This window comes from Citrus clementina, unplaced genomic scaffold, assembly GCF_000493195.1.
Source record: "Citrus clementina cultivar Clemenules unplaced genomic scaffold, Citrus_clementina_v1.0 scaffold_3, whole genome shotgun sequence".
NCBI classification, from domain to species: Eukaryota; Viridiplantae; Streptophyta; class Magnoliopsida; order Sapindales; family Rutaceae; genus Citrus; species Citrus x clementina.
Genome location: NW_006262339.1, coordinates 6662208 through 6685018, shown reverse-complemented (window position 1 = coordinate 6685018; position 22811 = coordinate 6662208). Strand labels below are relative to the sequence as shown.

General features: G+C 35.2%; 2 protein-coding genes across 2 annotated transcripts; both read right to left on the bottom strand.

The window, feature by feature from the left end:
* Window positions 1-738: 738 nt before the first annotated feature.
* Window positions 739-5892, bottom strand: LOC18048983 (phospholipase D gamma 1). The gene is made up of 10 exons (XM_024187971.1): window positions 5765-5892; window positions 4687-5653; window positions 4013-4129; window positions 2856-3050; window positions 2411-2659; window positions 2235-2303; window positions 2009-2156; window positions 1688-1836; window positions 1421-1597; window positions 739-1344 (listed from the first exon to the last, which is right to left on the bottom strand). Exons 2-10 carry the CDS (start codon window positions 5647-5649, stop codon window positions 853-855), a joined length of 2559 nt encoding a protein of 852 aa, XP_024043739.1. The 5' UTR covers window positions 5650-5653; window positions 5765-5892; the 3' UTR covers window positions 739-852.
* Window positions 5893-18958: 13066 nt separating this feature from the next.
* On the bottom strand, window positions 18959-20917 carry LOC18048982 (L-type lectin-domain containing receptor kinase VIII.2). The gene has a single exon (XM_006440442.1). It carries the CDS (start codon window positions 20915-20917, stop codon window positions 18959-18961), a length of 1959 nt encoding a protein of 652 aa, XP_006440505.1.
* Window positions 20918-22811: the final 1894 nt, after the last annotated feature.

The following is a 22811-nucleotide window of genomic DNA, read 5'->3' as shown; positions in this document are numbered from 1 at the left end:
ACTTTTAAATATATGTAATGTAAACCGAAGCTTTTAACATAAAAAGTAGTAAATGCCAGCTTAGGGTGATATAATTAATTGTATTGGAACATTAAAAACACAAAACCCATAACGGAAAACTTAAGAATTAATGAATTATATATAACCAATTGTTGAACACAAACACATTTTGAGATTTGAATTGTATTGAAATCATTGGCCCACCGCTCACATGGAATGGAATAATAAAATTGGCCTTGATCGATATAATGGTCCGCGTGGATATGATGTGGCCTTCGATAACTAATCAGAGTAGAAAAGATCGTTATTGATGTACCGGCAATGCACCCGATAAAAACCTTCATCTCTGATTCATGCGACGGCTGTTGTATTACAACGTCAGAGTAACGAACGCTGCAAGCACTCACCACACCAACGGACCCGATTCCGGTGGGGCCTACTGATCTACTCTATGCCTACCAGAATATTTTATTTTTTTTGGAACATGACCGGAATATTTTATTTAATTGATTTCCGATCTACATTTATTTTATGTAAACAGTTATTAAAAAAACTATGTATGGATCTGGTTTTAACGCAAAGTAGAAACGCATCAATGTACGGATCCTGCCTTTTTTTTAAAAAAAAATTTTTTTGTCTAGTCAAAACTGTGAAACTGCACATGTTCAATGAATATGGCAACGAAGTAAAATTTGGATCGACATTGATCAAACTATTATTTTCCTTTTCGAATGTTTATTAAATAACAAATGTATTTGATATTCATGGTCTGAAATTTTCCGGAATATATCTTACAGTTGATGACATTTTGGCACAAAAATAACGAGGCAATTTGGCACAAGCAAGATTCATTCAAATGGTGAGATTTTCTTGAATGGCTATAAATGAACCCAATATGTTGCCACCCACATCTGGAAATTGTGCACATCCAGGAAGAGCGTTAACCTTGCCCGTTGGATCAACATCAACTGGATACTTAAGTAGGTGACCCTTCAATTGTGTTACCTCATCGGCTGCATACTGTTTCCAATTCTGTTCACTCAGTGACCTTACTCTTCTTACACATCCTAGACTCTCCGGTCTGTTAAAACATTCCTCAATGGCTCCAATGTGCTCTGCCCATAATGACATTCTGTAACCATACACTTGCCCATAAGGATTGGAGAGTTTGCTCGCCCAGGTGTGGCGTGGCTGATACGCCCCCATTGCTATTTCGGTGTCTCTGGTGCCTTCCAGGGAACGTTGATTGATATTTGCAGATCCTATTATGACATACTCATCATCGACTATCATGCCTTTAGAATGAATGTATATCTGAAAGCGCCGATTCTTCTTTGCGAGTGCCTGAGTTACCAAGGATACAACATTTTATTAGCTGACAAATCAGGTGAAAACATGACTTAACTGGAAAGGGAGGTACCTGTGGAGTGTTTGCTGCCGTGGAATCTTTAGCATTGCTGCTGTCTACCCCGTCTAATGCCTCGCGATTGCCAAGGCAGAAGAAATTCAAATAGTCTTGTGGCACATATTTGTTCTGGAGACCAGATTCCACCAGAGCCTTGTAAATTGTTTCATACATCATTTGCATTGTTTTATGCTGCGGCAAACATAAAAAATAAGATTAGCATAAGAGATGCATTAACGATCAAACTTCTAGTGCCATATTTCAAAGGAGTGAGGGTTCTACCTGCCAATATAGAATTCTCTGAATTTGAGGACTTGTAGTAACACCTTCTGGCCACATTGGGATTAGGATATATGCAGCAAACCTCTCATTTGCTCTGATTTTGTTGGCTATTTTCAGCGCAATTTCCATCGGTATTAAATTGTTTGCACCTGCAAATAAAAGAAAAAAAAAATGCTCTCATCACCAGCCACCATCACCTGATATTAGTACCGTACACCAAGAAGAACACAGAGCAAAGAAAAGAATATTGAAGCTTCAAGTTAGATACTTGAATTGATATGTTTACATCCTTCATTTGTTCGTTATCACAAATGCTCTCACCTAAGTCTCTGTGAGAATCCCAATTAAATGATGAGCCAAGAAAGTATTGGTTTTCAATATAGATGAAGTGTTGGGCAGCTCGGATTGCTTTGACATAGGCTGTATGTATACTCATGTCTATGAGGATATTCTTTCCACATACTAGGTTCTGATACAGTGTAACAAATTTGTCAGTTGATCAATCATCATTTGCTCATAGCCACCAAATTATATTACTTATTCTTACCATGCTTGTAGCATCTCTAGGGTCAACTGGAAAGCCTTTCACAGAATTTGAATCAATTGAGCGGAAAACCTTCAAGTGAGAGGAAACTTAGTCAAAAAGTTATCTATATTGAAGGAAAAACTGAAAATGGCAAGTACTGGAAAGTGAAACAAATATCTAAATGACATCTAATGTACCTGAGCATGCCAAGCTTCTGGATCCTTCTCACTGAGGTAAGAAGCTTCTGTCATCCCAACAATTTCAGGAATTCTTTCAAGCTTGAGTAACGAATCATCATTTGAACTTTTAAGTTTTTGAAGACCATGAGGCTTAGAAGCCTTTAACCAACGCTCCTCAAAATTAGTAAGGATGTCATATGCAGCTGGACCATCGATTCGACAGTGCAGGTCATGCCATGGTTCTCTTGGACCACCAGCAATAGGCTCCTGATTGAGTTTCAAAAACAAAAAGGAAAAGGAAAACCTTAACATAATTGCAGTAAATTTTAGTAATGATTAATTTTTCTAAGGATCAAATCTTTCATCTTCTTGAGTGCCCTGATGCTCAGCTAGTAAAAGAGAAGATTAGAGTATGGATAAGCGTTCAGATCAAATGGAAAAGGAACATTTGTTAAATGTTTACCAGGAGTGAAGGGTTATAGTAGTCATCCTTGTGCACTGTCTCTAATGTCTTAAAAAGGGGATGTGCAGGAGTATCATACCGACCCTTACATAAATCAAGACCTCCAACAAATGCGATGATCTTCCTTTTAAATTGTCCTGCATCAGCATCTACAACCACAGTTTTCTGGTGATGTGTATAGATTGTTCCTACTTCCTGAAAGTCAAAAAATCATTTGAAACAATTTGTCAAAGATAATACTGATCTTGAACATTATATACAGAGACAATCACACATATGACATATATTTATACAAGATCACCACAGGTGAACCGCTACTAATGCCAACTAGAAATTGAAGAAAATCAATTATTTAGATCTCATACTGATAATGGCACCTTTTATATTCAGGGTGTGTTTGGGAGTGGGGTGTTGTAGGTTTTAAGCTGCAGCTGCTGTGGAATAAAAGCTACAGCTGTAGAGTTGAAGTTAGGAAAAATTTTTTGTTAAACTGTCAAAGTCCAGTTATAAGTGTTACAAAACACCTTAATAATTGGGCTTTGGTCACCACACTCCCAAACGGGCTATTAGTTATATTACAACATTTATATTGAAAAAGAGTCATTCATTTCCACAACTGAGGGAAAATAATGACTCTGGAAAAGAAGATCCTAAGAGAGTGAAATTTCCTAGTAAGCATTTCACAACTCAATTGGCTATGCATTAGCCAAATGGCTAACTTCAGCGAGAAAAAAAATAACGCAGTGGCAAAGCATTTTATGCATCCATCTACTGCCTATCTCCACAACGTTAAGCTCTACCATATATGTCACATGAGAAAATCTTTTCTACAAATTTCTTTCTTCTTTTCCAGTTAAGTCATTTTTCTTTAACTTTCCTCTGTTTTCAGAACATAATCAAGGGAAGCAATTACCATATACAAACAAGTTCAACTCTCCAATGAGATGTAACTTAGCACTTTAACATTTATATCCAATCATGCTGCATAAATTGGATTAGTCAATATCATTGTGGCATATGACAACTTCGTTGACACCATAAATCATTTATGTATGGTATGTAAGCAAATTTCAAGGGCATATGACAACTTCGTTGACACCATAAATCATTTATGTATGGTATGTAAGCAAATTTCAAGGGCCTAATTATATCCCAACCTGCTTTTTAACAAAGCTATGTCCTTTTCCAGCTGATCGGGGGCAAAGTAGAACTTGCACTGAAGAATGCTTGAAGAAACGGCGAGTCTCCTCATCATTGGTGCTCATGATACCATCCTACAAATCATATAATTTTATTAAGTGACCAGTGAAGTAGGAAATGCATGTGAATGCTAAATGGAATAAGTAAGAAGTATGCAGATTTTCAGTTGATGATAAAACTGCATATTTTGTACATATGCACTCACCACACTACAGGTAATTAATTCAAACATAGGCAACATCAATGACACCAAGAAAGCATTGTTAAATGAGACGTAGTAAAATAAAGATTTCCCACCATAATAAAGACTATAAATTGACTTATATATTGCCTAAACTGAGTGCACATATGCAATTTCTGCGTCTGCTAATACCCACAAGGCAGTTGTCATAGATATAACTAAAATACACTATTTCTGCCCCTTTACAGTCGGAGGCAAAGATCAATCCTGCACCAAGACTGCAGTTTGGAATCCAATATGGAGTCAACTGCTGTCCTTAAATAACAATGCTTCATTTGAGTGCAAATGACCACAGAACAAGGACATAAATTTGAGTCTTAATTAAGCAACAAAACAGATAAACAAAATCAACAATTGGGAAGAGTATTATTAGTCCAGCCACTTTCTTACTGTCTTATATCCCAAAATGCTTCTAGAAGTAGGATCATCCCACGCAAGAATTAGGACCCGAACACCTTCCTGTGACTTAATCTTGAGGAGGTCTCCTAACATGAGCGTGTTACTACCATCCCGAACTAGTCTAACTGTGTGATAGACAGACCACCCTGTAATGTAAATCAAACGACGGGCCTGATTTATAGCATCATAGACGTCCTGCCAACAGCTCTCATGGTTAAACTGCACACCACCGTCAAGCTTCAAATCCGCAAGGCAACCATCATGAGCATGAGCGTCTTGATAAAGTGTAACTTTACCTCCTCTCCTAAGAGGAAAATAAGTACCAGGAACTCCAATATAATCAGGACCGGAACCCACTCCCCTGTAATAAAGACTCATATTCTCAACTGGGGTGTACTGAATTGATAAACTTAACACAGCTCCAGCCTTGCAGGGCTTCCGGCTCGAGTTAAGAATGGGGAATGCTCCCTCAATTTTGTCTCCTGAGCATAATTTCTCAACGGGTATCCCCACAGCACCCATAATTTGGGAGCCAACAAAATCATTATCTTTAACAACAAAGTGAACTTCAGCAGCAGAGTGTGCAACAGGCACATTGAAATGCTGCATCCAGACGGGGCTTTCGCTATTACTAATCACAAAAGTCCTCCCAATTACAGCACCACAAATAGAAACAGTGACGTAAGGGTCACTGGTTATCTTATCAGACAAGTGACTCTCAATTTTGCTGGTTACTTTTACATTTAACTTACCAAAGACGTCACCTATCTTCTTGTGAAACATGTCCATATTAGGGAGGTTTTTGGCCTCCTTGACCCAGACATCTAAATTCCCATGCAAGAGCAGAACTTTTAAAGACCCTTGATGGGTCTCAAAAGGAACAGCTACTTGGCCCTGACCATGATTTGATCCCCCAAACGACATCGTTTCGGCATAAGCCGGATGTGCTGCCATCAAACTATATTGAAACACGCACCAAACAACAAAAGAGACAACCAATCAGATGAATAATATTCTCAATAATTAATGCATAAAAAAGAAAAAAATAAAAATAAAACAAAGCAAAAACCTGAGGGTGAGGGGGGAAAACTGGTATTGTATAGAGAGACTTAGAATAGAGGAGAAAGAGTTGAATTGAATGAGAGAATGGTGGCTACTGCTTAGGCTGGCAAGTTGAAAGCCTGCTATAGTTTTATATAGATATATATAAATATCTGTATTTAATACAAGAGTTGAATTGACTGCGTTGGCAATAATTAAACGACCGGAGAGATGGCTTTGGTTTGGCTTAATTGCTTAGAAAGTTCCAAACGTGCTTTTTCCTTATAGAATTGGTCTGTCATTCTCTTTATTAGAAACATCAAAGTATGAAACGATTTCCTTCCGGTTTTGTTTTGGACATTCACCTAGTTGGCCTAATATCCGACCGTTAAAAGCTCTAGGTTTCCACTATAACTAACTGACCATCAGCGGGTAACTCTTCTTTCCCTTTTTTCTTTTTCTTTTCGGGCGAAATTAAGGAGAAAATTTGGTTGCAGTTAAAGATTTCTACAGCATGCATGTATGGGATTTGCTTTAGATTGTCACGTGATCACTCATTTGTTTTTGTAATATATTAACTGTTAAAATAGGTTCTGTTCATCATGATCAACTTGATTTATTAATTAAAATTATGTCACTATTTAGAAGAAACGAAAAAGCTATTGAACGTAAATTTATCCAAACTGCATTCAGAAATTACAAATTATCATTATATATTTGCTTATTTTGCTTGAATGCACGGGAAAAGGAGTAAATATAGTACAAAATTATTCTATTTTATAAATGAATCTCCAATTTATTTTAGGAGAAATGCACTAATTTTATCTTTTTTAAGTAGTACATTTTATCTTAAGTGATGTGGTATTAATTCGTTAAATGGTGTGGTTCTATTACGAGTAATTTTATAGTTCATCAGAATAAATAATGATACGCATACAAAATTAGAATAAAAATTTATGCTCTAACTGAAGTGATATCTTATGTGTTATTTAATTATTGCTATAAGTTTAAGTATGTGCATGTGTTTGTGGGAGTAAGATTTCTTGTAATTTAGGAGTAAAACTCTTCATAATTTTTTGAAGAAAGATTTTTGAAGTGGATATGAACTACAAAAATGCGTAATTTCCAGGCTGGACTTCAGTTACTGTATAAATGCAGAACTCGGAGGACCTGTAATTGTTGAATTGTGTATATATTATATGGCATGGCTCATTGGATCGTACAGACTACAGGCTACTTTGAGAACCTTCGTTGTCTAAACTTTAATTTGGTCTAGCTTAAAAATTAATTAATTACTGGTAATGACAAATCACGAGCTTAACAATTAGTTCAACTCTGTACAACGATTTGAGCTATAGATGTTTCCAATGAGTTGAACAAATCACGTGCAGGTTAACGTTTAATTCAATTTTGTACAACGATTTATTTATTTCTTTTCTAGAGAGAATTTGGTACCACGAATAGACGTGTTTCTACTGAATTGAAAATTTGTTTCCCACCTCAAGTGGTCGTTGACTTAATAGCCATCCAAACAATTACCTAATATTAAAGTGAGCCCCTTGAATTCATTAATTATGGACAGTCTTCTCCCTCAATAAAAAGGTTCGTAGTCTTTTTGGGACCAATGTCTGTTTAAGTATTGAAGTACTGTGAATCTAGAATGATTTTTTTTTTTTTATTTAAAAAGGGTTATAGTCCTGAAATAAAAGTTGATGGTATGTGGCGTTTTCAGGACTCGTAACTAGCACTTATAAGTGCTTATCTATATAGTTGTCAGGCCGATTATTGATAGGTTGAAAAACAAGGTCAATCATTTATACAAGTAAAAGAAGATCTAATCATCTTTAACAAAAATATAAATATTTATCATACAAATATGAGATAAAATTAACATTGTATACAATCTACAATAAGAATCAGTTTTTTTGTAAAGGCTATAATTTTTAAAATAATTGTTATAGTTGTGTTGTAAAAAAAAATCAACTGTGAAAATAATCAGTTAACGGTTTAATAAAATTTGATCGTAAAAATGTTGTGAGTTTTAAAAACAATTATACATCTTTGGTGAATCTTACTATTAAACTACTGTAAGAATACAAATGATTAAAATGACGATAATGTTAAATAAAATTTATTTGCACATTTATTAACTTGTATATATAATTTTTTTTTTAGTGAGTGTATATAATAATTGATAACTAAAGTAATTTTTATTTTGTTATCTCAATATAATTGCTAATAAATTTATTTTCTTAATTAAAAAAAGAAATGTTTTGGATTAGAATTATAATAATTACTAAGTATAAAATTAATTTTCAAAAGTTATTCTACCCCTATTTTTAAAAATATGCTTTAGGATGAAGTGACTTTATCAAAAGTGATTTTAAAAAAAATTTATCAAGTACTAAAATTAAATTTTAACTTTTCAAAATTACTTCTGAGACTCTTAAGAATAATTCCAAGCGGGCTGTAATAAATATTTACCAAAAACTTAATACTTTAGATTTATAGTTTTTAAGCGAACCCTCCATCTTAAAATTAAGAAGAGAAAGTGATGACTAACTTAATTAAGGCATTGTTGGCTATTGTAATTAGACTTAACACAAAATAATAATGATTTTTTTTTCAAAAACAAAGTGAGTGCATAACTACAAGACAACATATAGACTAAGAAACCATAATGTTTATTTAATTAATTGCATACATGTAGCACAACTGTCATGAGACTTTTGAGTTTTGATGTACAAAAGTTTCTCATTCAATATTTGTATTTGCAATCAATGAGTACTACTATAGATACAGAATTAGGATACAAAGAATTTAATCATAACAAATATTTATGAAACTAATACAAATATACTATACGAATAAGAAATGATGAAGTTTAATAATTAATTAATTAAAAATTTTCTTTATGGTTATTTGAAGTTTAAATTCACCCACTTAAAAGTGGGTAAATATAAACCTTGAGAAAGTCGTTTATTATATCATTATAGATACATGATTCTATGAAATAATGTCCAATTGTTGGGGCTGCATATTAATGGTGGATTAAGGGTGTGTTTGGTACATGAGATTATGGGGTATTAAAATATTGTTCACATTAACTTAATATCAATATCATGTTTGGAACCATGATTTTTGCTTTGGCCATGGGGACTATAGTTTTATTATTGGGGGAGCATAATTCCTGCTCCGTGGGAAGCATGACTCTTTCTCCCCATCCTTGGGGAGCATGACTTTTGTTGCCCATGATTTTTGCTCTAGGGACCATAGTTTTATTCTTGAGGGAGTATAATTCCTGCTCCTTGGGAAGCACGACTCTTGCTCCCCATTTTTGATGGCATAATTCCTGCTCTTTAGGGAGCATGACTCCTACTCTCCATTCTTAGGAGCATGGTTCCTGCTCCTTGGGGAGCACGACTCTGCTCTCCATTCATGGGGAGTTCCTGCTTCATGGGGAGCATGACTTCTGCTCCTGGGGGAGCTAGGTTCTTGCTCCTTAAGGGAGCATGGTTCTGCTCCCTAAGGAACCATATTTTTGCTCTAGGGACCATGGTTCTATTATTAGAAGAGCATGGTTTCTGCTCCATGGAAATCATGACTCATGCTCCTCATTCTTAGGAGCATAATTCCTACTCCTTAGGGAGCATGACTCTTGCTCCCCATTCTTGAAGGGCATAATTCATGTTCCTTGGGGAGCATGACTCCTGCTCTACATTCTTGGGAGTTCTTGCTTTTTGGGGAGCATGACTTCTGCTCCATATTCATGGGGGAGTAAGTTTCTTTCTCGTTTTTGGGAGCTTGCTCCCAACTCTTTATTCTTGAGGGTTATTACTTTTCACAGCACACCTTTATTGATTTTTATATTTCCTACGACAGTTGCTCTCAGCTCTTAGTTTCTTATTCCACCAGAAGTGTAAAAGATCAAATTGTTTCTTTTTCTACTCATTTCTATACAAACTATCTTTTGCACCATTCGCCTATCTTGTAGAGCTTCTTTGGTTTTCATTTTTCTTAGTGAGTGTTTTTTCTCTTCTCTTTATTTTTAGGGATTTCAATGTCTTTTTATTCTAAAAATAACTCTTAACTCTTTTTTATCATGAGTACTTTGAAGATGATGATGATTATTGTCATATATCATCCGACCAACTACTTATTGTTATAAATTTTTCTCTTGTGTCATTTGTTCCTAATAACCAAACTAACCTCTAACTTAGCACTAACTGGTTCATCAATGAGGTGGGGATTACAATTTCTGAAAAATCAATTTCATCTCATAGAGTCAAATATGAAATCTCGTGTTCAATTGAACTTAGGAAGCCTCAAATTGGTGAGCTCGCCAGCCAGCCTCCTCTTAGGGCCATTGAGGGAGCATGGTTTCTGCTCCCTGAGGAGCACGATTCCTGCTCTCCAAGAATGGGGAGCAGATTCTTACTCTTTGAGGGAGCAAATTCTTGCTCCTTGAGGGAGCAAAACACGGTTCTGCTCCATAAAGAACCATGATTTTTATTCTGAGAACCATGATTCTCCTCTTAGGGGAGCATGGTTTTTGCTCCCTGGGAAGCATGACTTATGCTCCTCATTCTTGGTAGCATAATTCATTCTCCTTGGGGAGCATGACTCTTGCTCCCCATTATTGGGGGACGTAATTCTTGCTCCTTGGGGAACATGACTCTTGCTCTCCATTCGAGGGAGCTCATGCTTCCTGGGGAGCATGACTTCTGCTCTATATCCTTGCGAGAGCAAGATTCTTGCTCTTTAAGGGAGCATGGTTCTGCTCCCCAAGGAGCATGGCTCTTGCTCCTTTTTCTTGGGAACTTGCTTCCAGCTCTTTATTCTTAAAGAACATTACTTTTAGCGGCACACCTTTATTAATTTTTTATATTTCCTACAACAGCTGCTCCCCAATTCTTAGTTTCTTGTTCCACCAGAAGTATAATAGCCCAAATTATTTCTCTCTCTACTCATTTCTATATAAACCATCCTTTGCACCATTTGCCCACCTTGTAAAGCATCAATCCTTTGGTTTTCATTTTCCTTGGTGGGTGTCTTTTCTCTTCTTTTTATTTTTGGAGATTTCTGTGTCTTTTGATTTGAAAATAACTCTAACTCTTTTTTATCATGAGTACTTTGAAGATGATGATGACTATTGTCATATATTATCTAACCAACTACCTCTTGTTGTAAATTTTACTTATGCGTCATTTGTTCCTAATAACCAAACTAACATCCAACCCAGTTACCCAGCACTGATTGGTTCATCGATGAGGTGAGGATTACAATTTCTGAAAAATTAATTTCATCTCATAGAATCAAATATGGAATCCTATGTTAAGTTGAACTTAAGAAGTCTCCAATTGGTGAGCTCGCTAGCCAGCCTTCTCTTAAGGCCATTGCCTTTCATCATGATTTTTTTCATTATGACGTTAGGTTACCATTGCACCCCTTCTTGAGATATATGCTGACCAGTCTGAATTGTGTCCTGGTATAACTTTCCCCCAATATTTGGTGTACCATGATTGGCATATATATCTTATGAAAATTGAGGGATTTTTCAGATCCCACATTTAGTCTATTCCCGTGAATTTACCAACTAATGAGTTTTTTAGGTGATAAAGACTCCCCTATTAAGGGTTGATATTATGTTCGTGCTTGGGTTAAGTCTCCCTTTGTAATCATTCAGGGCAAATCTCATGTGGTTCATAGAAAGATTCTTGACTTTTATACCCTTGGGGATTGGGAGTTAGGAAATTCTCCTAATATGTATGCTGGGTATCGGGTTTAAACCCACTTTTCTACTCCAGGTACCTTCATAAAAAATTTCTACAAGATGTGTTTTCTTTATCAATGTACTTACTCTTTTTTTTCTTTTTTTCTTTTTTTTTATAGTGTCAAGAGTCTATATCCCTATTGATCATGCTGAGTAAAATCAAATCGATGAAGGTTTTAAAGATCCTGTAAGCTTGCAGACCTAAAAATATCTTTCTCAAACAGGCTTTCTAACCGCTTTTGGTTTTATCCCTTCTGCTTCTACAAATATTCCATCATCGAGTAAGTTTCTACTTAAGTATAGTAACTTTTATGCTACAAAAAGGCTGTAATATTTTATTTTTCTTTTCCTTTTCCGTCTTTTTTTAGTTATGGCTCCTAGAGATGATACCGCACAGAAAAAAAAAAAGATAGACAAATACCCAACTTCAAAGATTAGCAGGAAACTTATGGATAAGCCAGTCTTTCAGTCTGTGGGATCATTCTCTCATGATATTTAAGGCCATGATTGAAAAATGATACCCATAGACTGAATGACTAGTTTATCTTTATGTCTCATGCTAATCTTTGAAGCTAGGTATTTTTTTTTTTCCGGACAGCGTCATCTCCAGGAGCCATAACTAAAAAAAGACAGAGAAAAAAAAAGAAAAAAATATTACAGCTTTTTTATAGCATAAAAATTACTATGCTTAAATAGAAACTTATTCGATGATGGAATATTGATAGAAGCAGAATGGATAAAACCAAAAGTAATTAGAAAGCCTGTTTGTGAAAGATATTTCCAGGACCGTAAGTTTATAGGATCTTTAAAACTTCATCGATATGATTTTACTCAACATGATCAATAAGGATGCAGCCCCATGACACTATAAAAAAAAAAGAAAAAAAAAGAATAAGTACACTGATAAAGAAAAACACATCATGTAGAAATTTCTTATAAAGCTGCCTAGAGTAAAAAAATGGGTTTGAACCCGATACTTAAGATACATATTAGGAGAATTTCTTAGCTCTCAATCCTCAAAGGCAAAAAGCCAATAATTTTTATAGGAACCATCATGAGATTTGCCCTGAATGATTAAAGGGGGAGACCTAGCCCAAACATGAACATAATACCAACCCTTAAGAGGACAATTTTTATCACTTGAAAACTCATTAGTTTGTAAATTCACTAGAATTGACTAAATGTGGGATTTGGAAAATCCCTTAATTTTCAAAAGATGCACATGCCAATCATGGTACACCAAACGTTGGGGGAAAGTTGTGCCGGGACACTGTTCACACTGGTCAGTATATATCTCAAAAAGAGGTGCAATGGTAACTTAACGCCATAACAAAAAAAATCATGATGAAAGGCAATGACCTCAAGAGAAGGCTGACTAGCGAGCTCACCAATTGGAGACTTCCTAAGTTCAATTTAACATAGGATTTCATATTTGATTCTATGAGATGAAATTAATTTTTCAGAAATTATAATCCTCACCTCATCGATGAACCAATCAGTGCTGGGTTAGAGGTTAGTTTAGTTATCATGAACAAATGACGCATAAGTAAAATTTACAACAAGGGGTAGTTGGTCAGATGATATATGAAATTAATCATCATCATCTTCAAAGTACTCATGATAAAAAAGAGTTAAGAGTTATTTTCAAAATCAGAAGACATTGAATTCTCTAAAAATATGGAGAAGAGAAAAGACACTTACCAAGGAAAATGAAAACCAAAGGATTGATGCTTTATAAGGTGGACAAATGGTGCAAATGATGGTTTATATAGAAATTAGTAGAGAGAAAACCAATTTGACCTATTATACTTCTGGTGGAACAATAAACTAAGAACTGAGGAGCATTTGTTGTAGGAAATATAAAAAATTAATAAAGGTGTGCCGCTAAAAGTAATGTTCTTCAAGAATAAAGAGCTAGAAGCAAGCTCTTAAGAACAAGGAGCAAGAGTCATGCTCCTTAGGGAGCAGAACCGTGCTCCCTCCAGGAGCAAAAACCTTGCTCCCGCAGGGATATGGAGCAGAAGTCATGCTCCCCCGAATGGAGAGCATGAGTCATGTTCCCTAAGGAGCAGGAATTATGCCCCCCTAAGAATGGGGAGCAAGAGTCATGCTCCCCAAGGAGTAGGAATTATGCTCCCAAGAATGAGTAGCAAGAGTCATGCTTCATAAGGAGCAAAAACCATGCTCCCCTAAGAATAGAATCATGGTTCTTAGAACAAAAATCATGGTTCCTTATGGAGCAGAATCATGCTTTGCCTCCTCAAGGAGCAAGAACCTACTTCTCATTCTTGGGGAGCATAAGTCATGCTCCTCATGGAGCATGCTCCCCCAAAAATAGAACAATGGTCCTCAGAACAAAAATCATAGTTCCTCATGGAGCAGAACCATACTCTGCTCCTTCAAGGAGCAAGAACCTTGCTCCCCAGGAAGCAAGAACTCCCTAGAGATGGGGAGCAGGAGTCATGCTCCTCAAGGAGTAGCAATCATGCTCACCAAAGAATATGAATTATACTTCCAAGAATAGGGAGCATGACTCACGCTCCCCCAAGAATAAAATTATAGTCCCCATAGCAAAAATCATGGTTCCCAGGAGTGAAGGACAGCAAAAAGTCATGGATCCTAATCTATGGGGGCCCTTGACCTAGTTTTAGATTATGGGTCGCGCAGAAAATACAAGTCTAAATAGAGGGCCTATTGTTGGATCAAGCCCAGCAATAGAAGAGTTAGCAATTAAAGGACATTACTTGGTCCAGAAGTAAATTAAATAAAATTTGACACGGATACAACCTATAAAAAGATAAAAATATTTTGTAATTAAAATACGAGGGGATAGAGGAGAATTATAAAGAGTTTAAATTAGAAAAAAAAATTATTTGTAGAAGGTTATAAAAGTAGAGGTCTCTCATAGTATGAGAGCATAAAAAAAAAATAGCAAAGAGAGGGAGAGTTAAATTGTAATCGCGATCTTACTAAAAGATTTATTTTCTCTACTCGTGAACGTAGACTAAAGGCTGAACCACGTTAATTCTTTGTATCTTTTTATTATTTCGCCCCTATCTAAATTAAGGAGATTGTTATCTTATATAATCATGTAAGATACATAATTCTTCCACAGTCGTTTGATGAAAATTCAATGATTGTGAAAATATAAGATAATAAAATCATATTATTTCCACAACCATTAGATTTTCATCCAACGGCTGTGGAAGAATCATGTATTTTACATAATCATGTTAATAACAAAAGTCTTAAATTAATTTTTTAGTTGACTAGAAATCTATGTCAACAAAAATAATTAAAAGGAATTAAAAGAAAACTACACATTCTTTTAAAATAACTTTTTTGTTTTCCATATTTCCTGTGACACCAGATCCATCAACTTCATCAATTTCACTGATATGAGAAATAAATTCAATGGGCTTAAAAGATCAAAATAAATATTCTTTAGAGAATTAACAGAAAGAGTTGGACTATTGGCACCCCTTCATTAATCTCATTAAACCCCTGTTATATTACAATTATATTTAAGGACAAATATAAATAGAATTAAGCCATTTATATTTTCTCTCTCTCTTCAATTTTATTTTGCTTACAAAATATAAATTTTTTTATCATCAAATTAATCTAAATTTAGGAAATAATCATCTAAGTCAAAACAAAATTTTTACAATAAAAATAATAACTTAATAAGATACGACATAGTGTAAAATAAATAAAACAAAAGTTTATCTCGCAGCAAATAATAGATAAACACTTCTATTAGTTCTATCGCAGCACACTCAATGTGATTGGGTAATAGATAAGACGTGTTAGGCCCTTATTAGAATCAGTAGCGATATTCTCACAAATATGCGCACAAAGGTTTGCACAAAACGGTGCGTTTTGTGCAACCTTTAAAAGGCTGCTCGTACGTGCACCAAACAAGACACACGCACGTTACGTTTCGTTCTCCCTTCACTACAACAGCTCGGTTTTCACTGCAACTGTGCAACAACTCGGTTTTCATTCTAAAAGGCTCCTTTCATTGCAACAAAAACCCAGCAGCTTCGTTCTCCACACAGCAACAGCTTCGTTCTCGGTTGTCCTCACTCTCTTAGCTCGGTTTTCTCTCATTCTTGGTGGCTTCATTCTCCCTCACTCTCTCGGCATCGATCTCCCTCAATCTCTCGATCTCAGCAGTAGTATTTTGCCCCATTTCGGGTACTTCACCTAGCCTAACGTGGAACCTTAATTTTTTTTCATATTTGCCGAATTTTGTGAGCCTTTGAGCAATTAGGTTCTGTTTAGTTCTTGATTTGTTCTATTTAAATTTTATAGAGCATATATTGCAATTGCCGATTAATGTTGATTGTGTTGTTCAATTTATTACAAAAGTGGGTTGTTTGCAGCCATTGCAAGAGTATTGTTAGTCTATGCGATTTTTTTCAAGTTGAATGAAATCTGAGAAAACCCAGTTGCTTGGTCTGTTCATGTGGCTTAGAGATTTGTGAGTGATTATGCATTTGCAACATGGTTTTGCAGCTGAAAATGGTTTGGTTGGGAAGGGGGAAATGTTCAGCTTTCTGTGGCATTCAAGCCGTGATTTTGGCGTGCATATGCTCCGTGCTAACAAATGTGACCTTGATTCCATGTTCAGCAATACCTTGTGCTGGGAATGGTATCACTACAACGTGAGGTTCCCCGTCCATTGAAATTAGTTCAAACTTTTCCTTGTGAACCGAAAGCTATACACGATTTAATGCAAAGTTGCAAATAACAGAAAATAATATTTCAACCATAAACGTAATTTTCATTGCAAATAAGAGAAGTTAATACATTAGTTGAATATACAATTTAAATAAAATACATATTAAAATACATATAATTATTTATGGGACATATTTTACAATAATACTTGGTTGTGAACTTCGTTAAAGTTCTCTTTCAAGCAATTCAAATTTAAGAGACAAGCATTCCATTTGATGCCCCAGCTTGCGCACTTCTCCTAGTAAGAGATCAATTTTAATCTCGCTCATATTTCAATCTTCCACCCCTCGACACATAATATATTCATTGTTCTTCCGATCGTCGTCCCATTCAAATGCCCCACATCCTTTGCACTTCCAAAACTTACTATTCAGATTCTCTCTTGTGCGCAAAGTTCGTAAGATCTTATCATTGCAGCACTTTTCACAAGTTTTTATATGTGGATTTGGAACTTCACTCATGCTAGAGGACATTGTGATAGAAATATCCAACCAATTTAAGCAACTGACAAGGAGAAAAAAAAAGCCGTAATAGTTAGTGAGCATTAAGCAACTGGACAGGGAAACAATATAGGACACACCAACTACTAATCAATTCCAAAAGAAAAAAACAGCCACAACAATGTTGCTCTCAAGGTTTTTGCTGACTATCTCCTGCAAACTTAATATCTATATAATAATGTTTGTCAATCACATTTGAATATTTTTTATTTGCTGAACTAATGACAAAGAATATCACCGCCTCACATTGTTCAAATAATTTGCAACATCACTTGCATGAATTTGTTTTTTAAGCTCAAGTTTACATTATTTAGAATAGTGAATAGCATGAAAAAAGCAAGATAATAGCTCAAGTTTACACAAATCTATTGTTTTACCTTCCTTTCACATTGAATTCTGAGTCAAGGAGAAGAAATCCATTTCCCTCAGCATTTCCATCCTTATCTCCAAGGCATGACACCAGGATATCATCAGAAGCAAGGCAATGAGCCGTGTGAGGATAAGATAATCCTGTCTTCTGTACAATATCTGCAGGCTCAACAACTTAATGCAAAGAGGGAGCCCTTGGATTTTTTTGTGTGTCAACTATGTATATACGACCAGATCTGAAAGTAACAACGATAATTTATTTAAATTCTTTTTCTTTACAAATCTTGATGCATTTATATAATATGTGCAATGTGTTTTGATTTTCCTAGATGACCGAAATAGGAAAAATAAATCAATTCGTTCAAAATCCAAAGCTAATATCAATACAACCCAAAATCACTATACTCTCAACAATAACCATTCAAAATCCAAGTGGCCGAAATGGGGCAAAATAATTAATTTTCAATTAATTACAAATTAAAGCAATAAATTGAACACTAACCTTAACAAACTCCGTTAATTCGGTTGTGTTGGGGTAGAGAGAGTGATGAAATTGAGATCAAGAGATTGAGGCAGATCAGAACCGAGACAGTGAGGGAAATGGAGCCACCGAGAATGAGGGTGATCGGAGCCGAGAGAGTGTGGCAAAACAGATCCAGCGAGAATGAGGAAGTACAGAGCCGAGAGCGAGGGAGAATGGTGTCTAGAGAATGAGGAACCTGCTGGGTTTTTGTTGCAGTGAAAGGAGGCAGTGGTTTTTTGTTGCAGTGAAAGGAGGCATACGCAAGTGGGAGGAGCTGGGAAGAGCGTGTGTGTTGTTGTGCACGTACGAAGAGCCTTTTAAAGGTGCACAAAACGCACCGTTTTGTGCAAACGTTTGTGCGCGAATGTGTGAGAACATCATTTTCCTATTAGAATTGGCCCGAGACTGTCAGCAAATGTAACGTCCCAATTGACTTTGGGTGGTTCTAATGGCAGTGCCAACTCATTTTGTTTCAAAATAAAAAATAAATAAAATTTCGTTAAAAAAAATTTAAACAAAACAACAACAATAATAATAATTGTTGTTGTTGTTATTATTATTATTATTTACAGAATTATTTGACCTCAATTTATTTCACCAACTTCTACTTTTTACTTAACTCTTATTATCTTCAAAATTATCTTTATTAAAAAATAAAAAAATTATTAAAATCATCATCACTTTTCCACGTGGAAATTAAACCCAGAAAAAAAACAAAAGTATACTATGGAAAGATAATAAGAAGAAGAGCGTTCTTTGCTCTTCATCGGCTCTACAGTTTGAAGGTACATATGGCGACATGGCGTTGAAGATGATGGTAGCTGAGATTTTAAGTATTTAACTGTAATTCCATTTGTAATTTGCAATAAGTATAGATTTATTAATGCAAAAATAGTGTTTGATTAGATTTTTCAAGGGGTGCCAATAAATTCACTGGTTAATTATTGTTTACTCCTTTTTATTAATATTTATATATTATATATAGATAAAGTCCCTAACTAGTGTAAGTGACTGTAATTTCTATGTAGGTTCGAAATTTTAAAATGTTGTAAAAGATTTTTACCACGCTATAAAGTAATATCTCAACAGTTTATAAATTGTAAAAAAAATTATAATATCGTAAAATCTTAAATCCATTTTTCATTTTAAAAATACCCACACACACACGTGTGTGTATATATATATAAAGAAATTACTCATGTGACGTAATTCAAACTCTATAATTTCATAATGCTTAGTAATAGTCCATAACCAAACAAGCTGACTGACAGCCTAGAATTTTTAACACAAAACAAGTTAGTTTCTCCCTGCCTACACGGAGAAGCCGTCGTAGTTTTCCGGCAGCAACTCGGCCGGCCGACGGGATGGCAACTTAGGAATCTGTTTCTTCATGTTCAAGAAGTGACCCACTTCTTCCATTGATGGCCTACCAATGCCAATATTGCCCTCACACAAAGTGCAAACTAACCCAATCTCCAAAACCCTTATCGCTTGCTCGAAGTTCATATTTGATTTCATCCTTTCATTGATCACATTGACCATCTCTCCTTTCTCATGCATGGCCCATGCAAACCCTAACACATCCGTTATCTCTTCTTCTAATTCTGTCCTTTTGCCTGATACTATCTCTAACACCAGCATTCCAAACCCAAACACATCCGCTTTCTTGCTCGAAACGGAGCCCATAAAGAAACCATAATCACCCAAAACGGCCTTGCAGTTAACGTCGAGAAACACACTGCTGCTCTTGAGGTTTCCATGAGTGAGTTCTTTAGAATGCAGGAAGCTCAATGACTCTGCGACGTCTTTTATCAGCTCGAACCTCCGACTCCACGGAAGCACACCCACACCAAATAACCACCTATCAAGGCTTCCGTTTTGATAATAGTCATACACAATAATCGTCTCGCGATTGTCACAACACCACCCTCGAATTGGAGCCAAATTTGGGTGGCACGGTACATTAGTAGTTATTGAAGAGATTCGTTTGAGAACTCGAGTCCAATCCAGTCTCGACAAGTGTAGAAACTCATTTGATGAGAATCTTTTCACTGCCACATAACATCCATTAGGCAGAGTTCCTCTGTAAAGAACCCCTCTTGTGTCACTAGCCAACACTTCCATTTTGCTAAATCGTTTAGTGGCCCTGTAAAGTTCAAGAATCTCAAACCGGCGAGGTTTGCTTGGTGGGACTGGCCTCTGTTTCCCATCAGGAAAGACAAAAGCCAGGGTACTTCCACTGCCACTACTGCGATTACTGTTGCAGTAAAGATTCAGAAAAGTTACCACGAACAGCCCAAATAAACACAAAAAAATCAAGAAACTGCTTGGTCTGCTTATTTGATTTGTCATCGAATATTTGGACACTTGGTGAGCAATATTTTGGCGGCAGATGTGACTCGGAGGTTCATTAAGCATTGCTTGACTCGTAGAGAAAAATTCCCACGATAATATACTGTGTATTTGCGATGAATCTCCAGTAGAAGCAGAGAAACCAACAAACATATATTCGTTTAAAAGAGGAGAAAGATTAAGGGAAGATGATAACAATGGCTGTGATGGCACAGTATCTCCATCTACTCCAAGATAAATTTCAATCCAATTTCGGTGGCCATCATACCTTATCCAAGCTCGGTGAACTACATCATCATGATGAAGTGAAGCGTTGGATTCTGAAGAATCGGAGGTCTTGAAAGAAACGGCAGTACCAAGATTGATACCAACATGGTCATCATTCGGGTCGCCAAAATTTGGGTCATAGCTGTTGTCAAATTCAACAGCGAAGACCTTGTAATGTTCACATGCGTCGTTAACAATGCCTAGCCACGGCCCCGCTCTGCCTACCGTGAACTCATCAGGGACAATTACAAAGGCCAGGCCGTTGCCGCCGCTGCCTGAGAATGAATTATTTGTGGTGGTGAATTGGAAGGAGAAGGTGGTTTGGAAGGAAGCTGGGGTGGCTGTGAGAGGGTCTAAGAGTCGGATGGGAGAAGAGTTGATGGCTCGGCCGGCTTGGTAGGCATGATCAACTGCTGGGGAAGGATCAGGGATTTGAATGAAACCCTTATCTTGTGAGATTGATGCATTTCCTAGGAGCTTGATTTCATAATTTGAAGTGAAATTTGAGAAGAAAAGATGTTTGGTTACGTTTGTTCGAATTCCAGGATGGTGATGTACATGAAAGAGTGAGTGTGCTAGAAGTTTGTTTAAGAGGCAAAAGTATGTGAATGAAGAGATTAAGAGCCAAAGATAGCATAAGTGAGACTCCATTAAATTGGTGGTTGGAAAGCAGTAGTAAGATTTGAGTCTTATACTGCTATTTAAAGTTTGCATGAAAGCTAGCTAGGTTTAACCTGGAAGGCTGGAATTAATTTTGATTATGAACTTAGTCATGGTTCATTTCTTCTAAATTTGTTAGAATATTTTCGGTTATAACTGGTTTATTGAGGCCAATGAAAAATTCCAGGTGTTTCTAGTATATACTCTCTTATTTGTTGAATTATTTTTATGTGTGTATATTTATTCACAATATAATTGATTAAAAGGAACATGTGAATATATTAAAAATTTAATAAATATAAAATAGACACCGAGAGTATCTATGACTTTTTCAAAAACAACATGAGTGATATGTATTGATAAGACTAAGAGAGAAAATATTGTTGAAAGGTGTATAAAACTGTAGAACATTTGATGTTAATTTCTTATTGTTTCATATGCTCCAAATATATCACAACTTACAATCTATTACTATCAGGTTTCCTAAAAGAAGAAAAAGTAAACAATTACTTCCTTTTATTTTCCCTCCATACAGTCTTAACTAGATAGAATTATGATTTTCTCCTGATCTGATCATGTCCTGAGTAAATAACTCAATCACTGATTGATTATTAATAAATAAAAAAGTAAAAGAAGTTAAATATTACCCATACACTACCACTAAAAGACACATGGTAAAAAATCATTAAAAGCTCAATAGTGCTCAGATCAGAAGAAGATCTTATTCCAACTAGACATAAGTAATGCATCAATCCAACTCCCTTTTTTTTTTATCACCATTACATAAGTCAATTTACATTGACAAATTTTTTCTCAAATTTATGAATGATTATTATTATTATTTATCTTTTAATTTGAAAACTATTGATTTTAAGGAGTCTCTTGTTTAAGACAAGAATTCATTTACTAATTATTATAAATAGAGATGTCTCATCAAGAGTTGTGTGTGGTAAGTAATAGCCAAGTGATTGTTAACACCCTTGCTAACAAGATTCCCAAAGCAACTAGGATCATTGAGCTGATTTATGCACTAAATGTTGACACAATTATTATCATATTCATCAATGTTCAGTTAAAGATCGAGTGGACAATAATATTGGTTATAAAACGAAAGGGATAGTCTTGAATATATTATCGCCTCTCAGTGAAAACAAAAAGGCCGCCCACTATGGAGTCCAAGCGCATTTGGAAAAATATTCAGTTGTTTAATCATCAACTAGAATAAGCTTTTAAGGTGATATGCAAGAGGTTTATATTTGCTATCATTAGAACTAAAATATTTGCTTTAACATAATTTGTAAAATATTCAAAAATTTACTTTAACTTCAATAATTTTTTATATAAAATTTATTATTTCTAAATGATGCATAAATACTATTTTACTAGCATGATTATGAATATTCAATTAATTAAAAAAAAACTTATTTATGACATGTGGGGTATTGAAAATTATTAAATTTTACTCAAAATTTATTAGTTTATAAAATATAAAACTAAATGCTTAAACTATTAGTTACAATAGTATATGTTTCTTGGGATAATTTGGTTATTTTATAATTTAAGGATAAAATAGTCATATTAAACTTATATTAAAGGAACTTTAAATGGTCAAAGACTATTAAAAGACCTAAGTTAGAAAATAAAAAAATTTATAAAACCGATTTAATTAATTAATTATTCAAACTCATTGTTAATCTATAACTTTATGAAATAATGAGAAGTTATTAATGTAATTATCTTATGCAGGTGGGGAAGTTTATAAAATAATCGGGTGGAGATATCCTCATTCACAATTCTTTTATTTATTTATTTAGAAAAAGGGCACCTGTATGACTACACTCTCAAGGTTTGAGAAAATGGTCATACAACCCTCCAAGTTTTCAAC

Excerpts from the sequence above, each read along its gene's own strand:
- LOC18048983 (XM_024187971.1), bottom strand. The coding sequence starts at position 5,649 with ATGGCAGCACATCCGGCTTATGCCGAAACGATGTCGTTTGGGGGATCA. Across the intron at positions 2,304-2,410 it reads CAGAAGCTTGGCATGCTCAG|GTTTTCCGCTCAATTGATTC; the intron begins GTACATTAGATG and ends TCTCACTTGAAG. Across the intron at positions 1,598-1,687 it reads AGAGAATTCTATATTGGCAG|CATAAAACAATGCAAATGAT; the intron begins GTAGAACCCTCA and ends TGTTTGCCGCAG.
- LOC18048982 (XM_006440442.1), bottom strand. The coding sequence starts at position 20,917 with ATGGAGTCTCACTTATGCTATCTTTGGCTCTTAATCTCTTCATTCACA.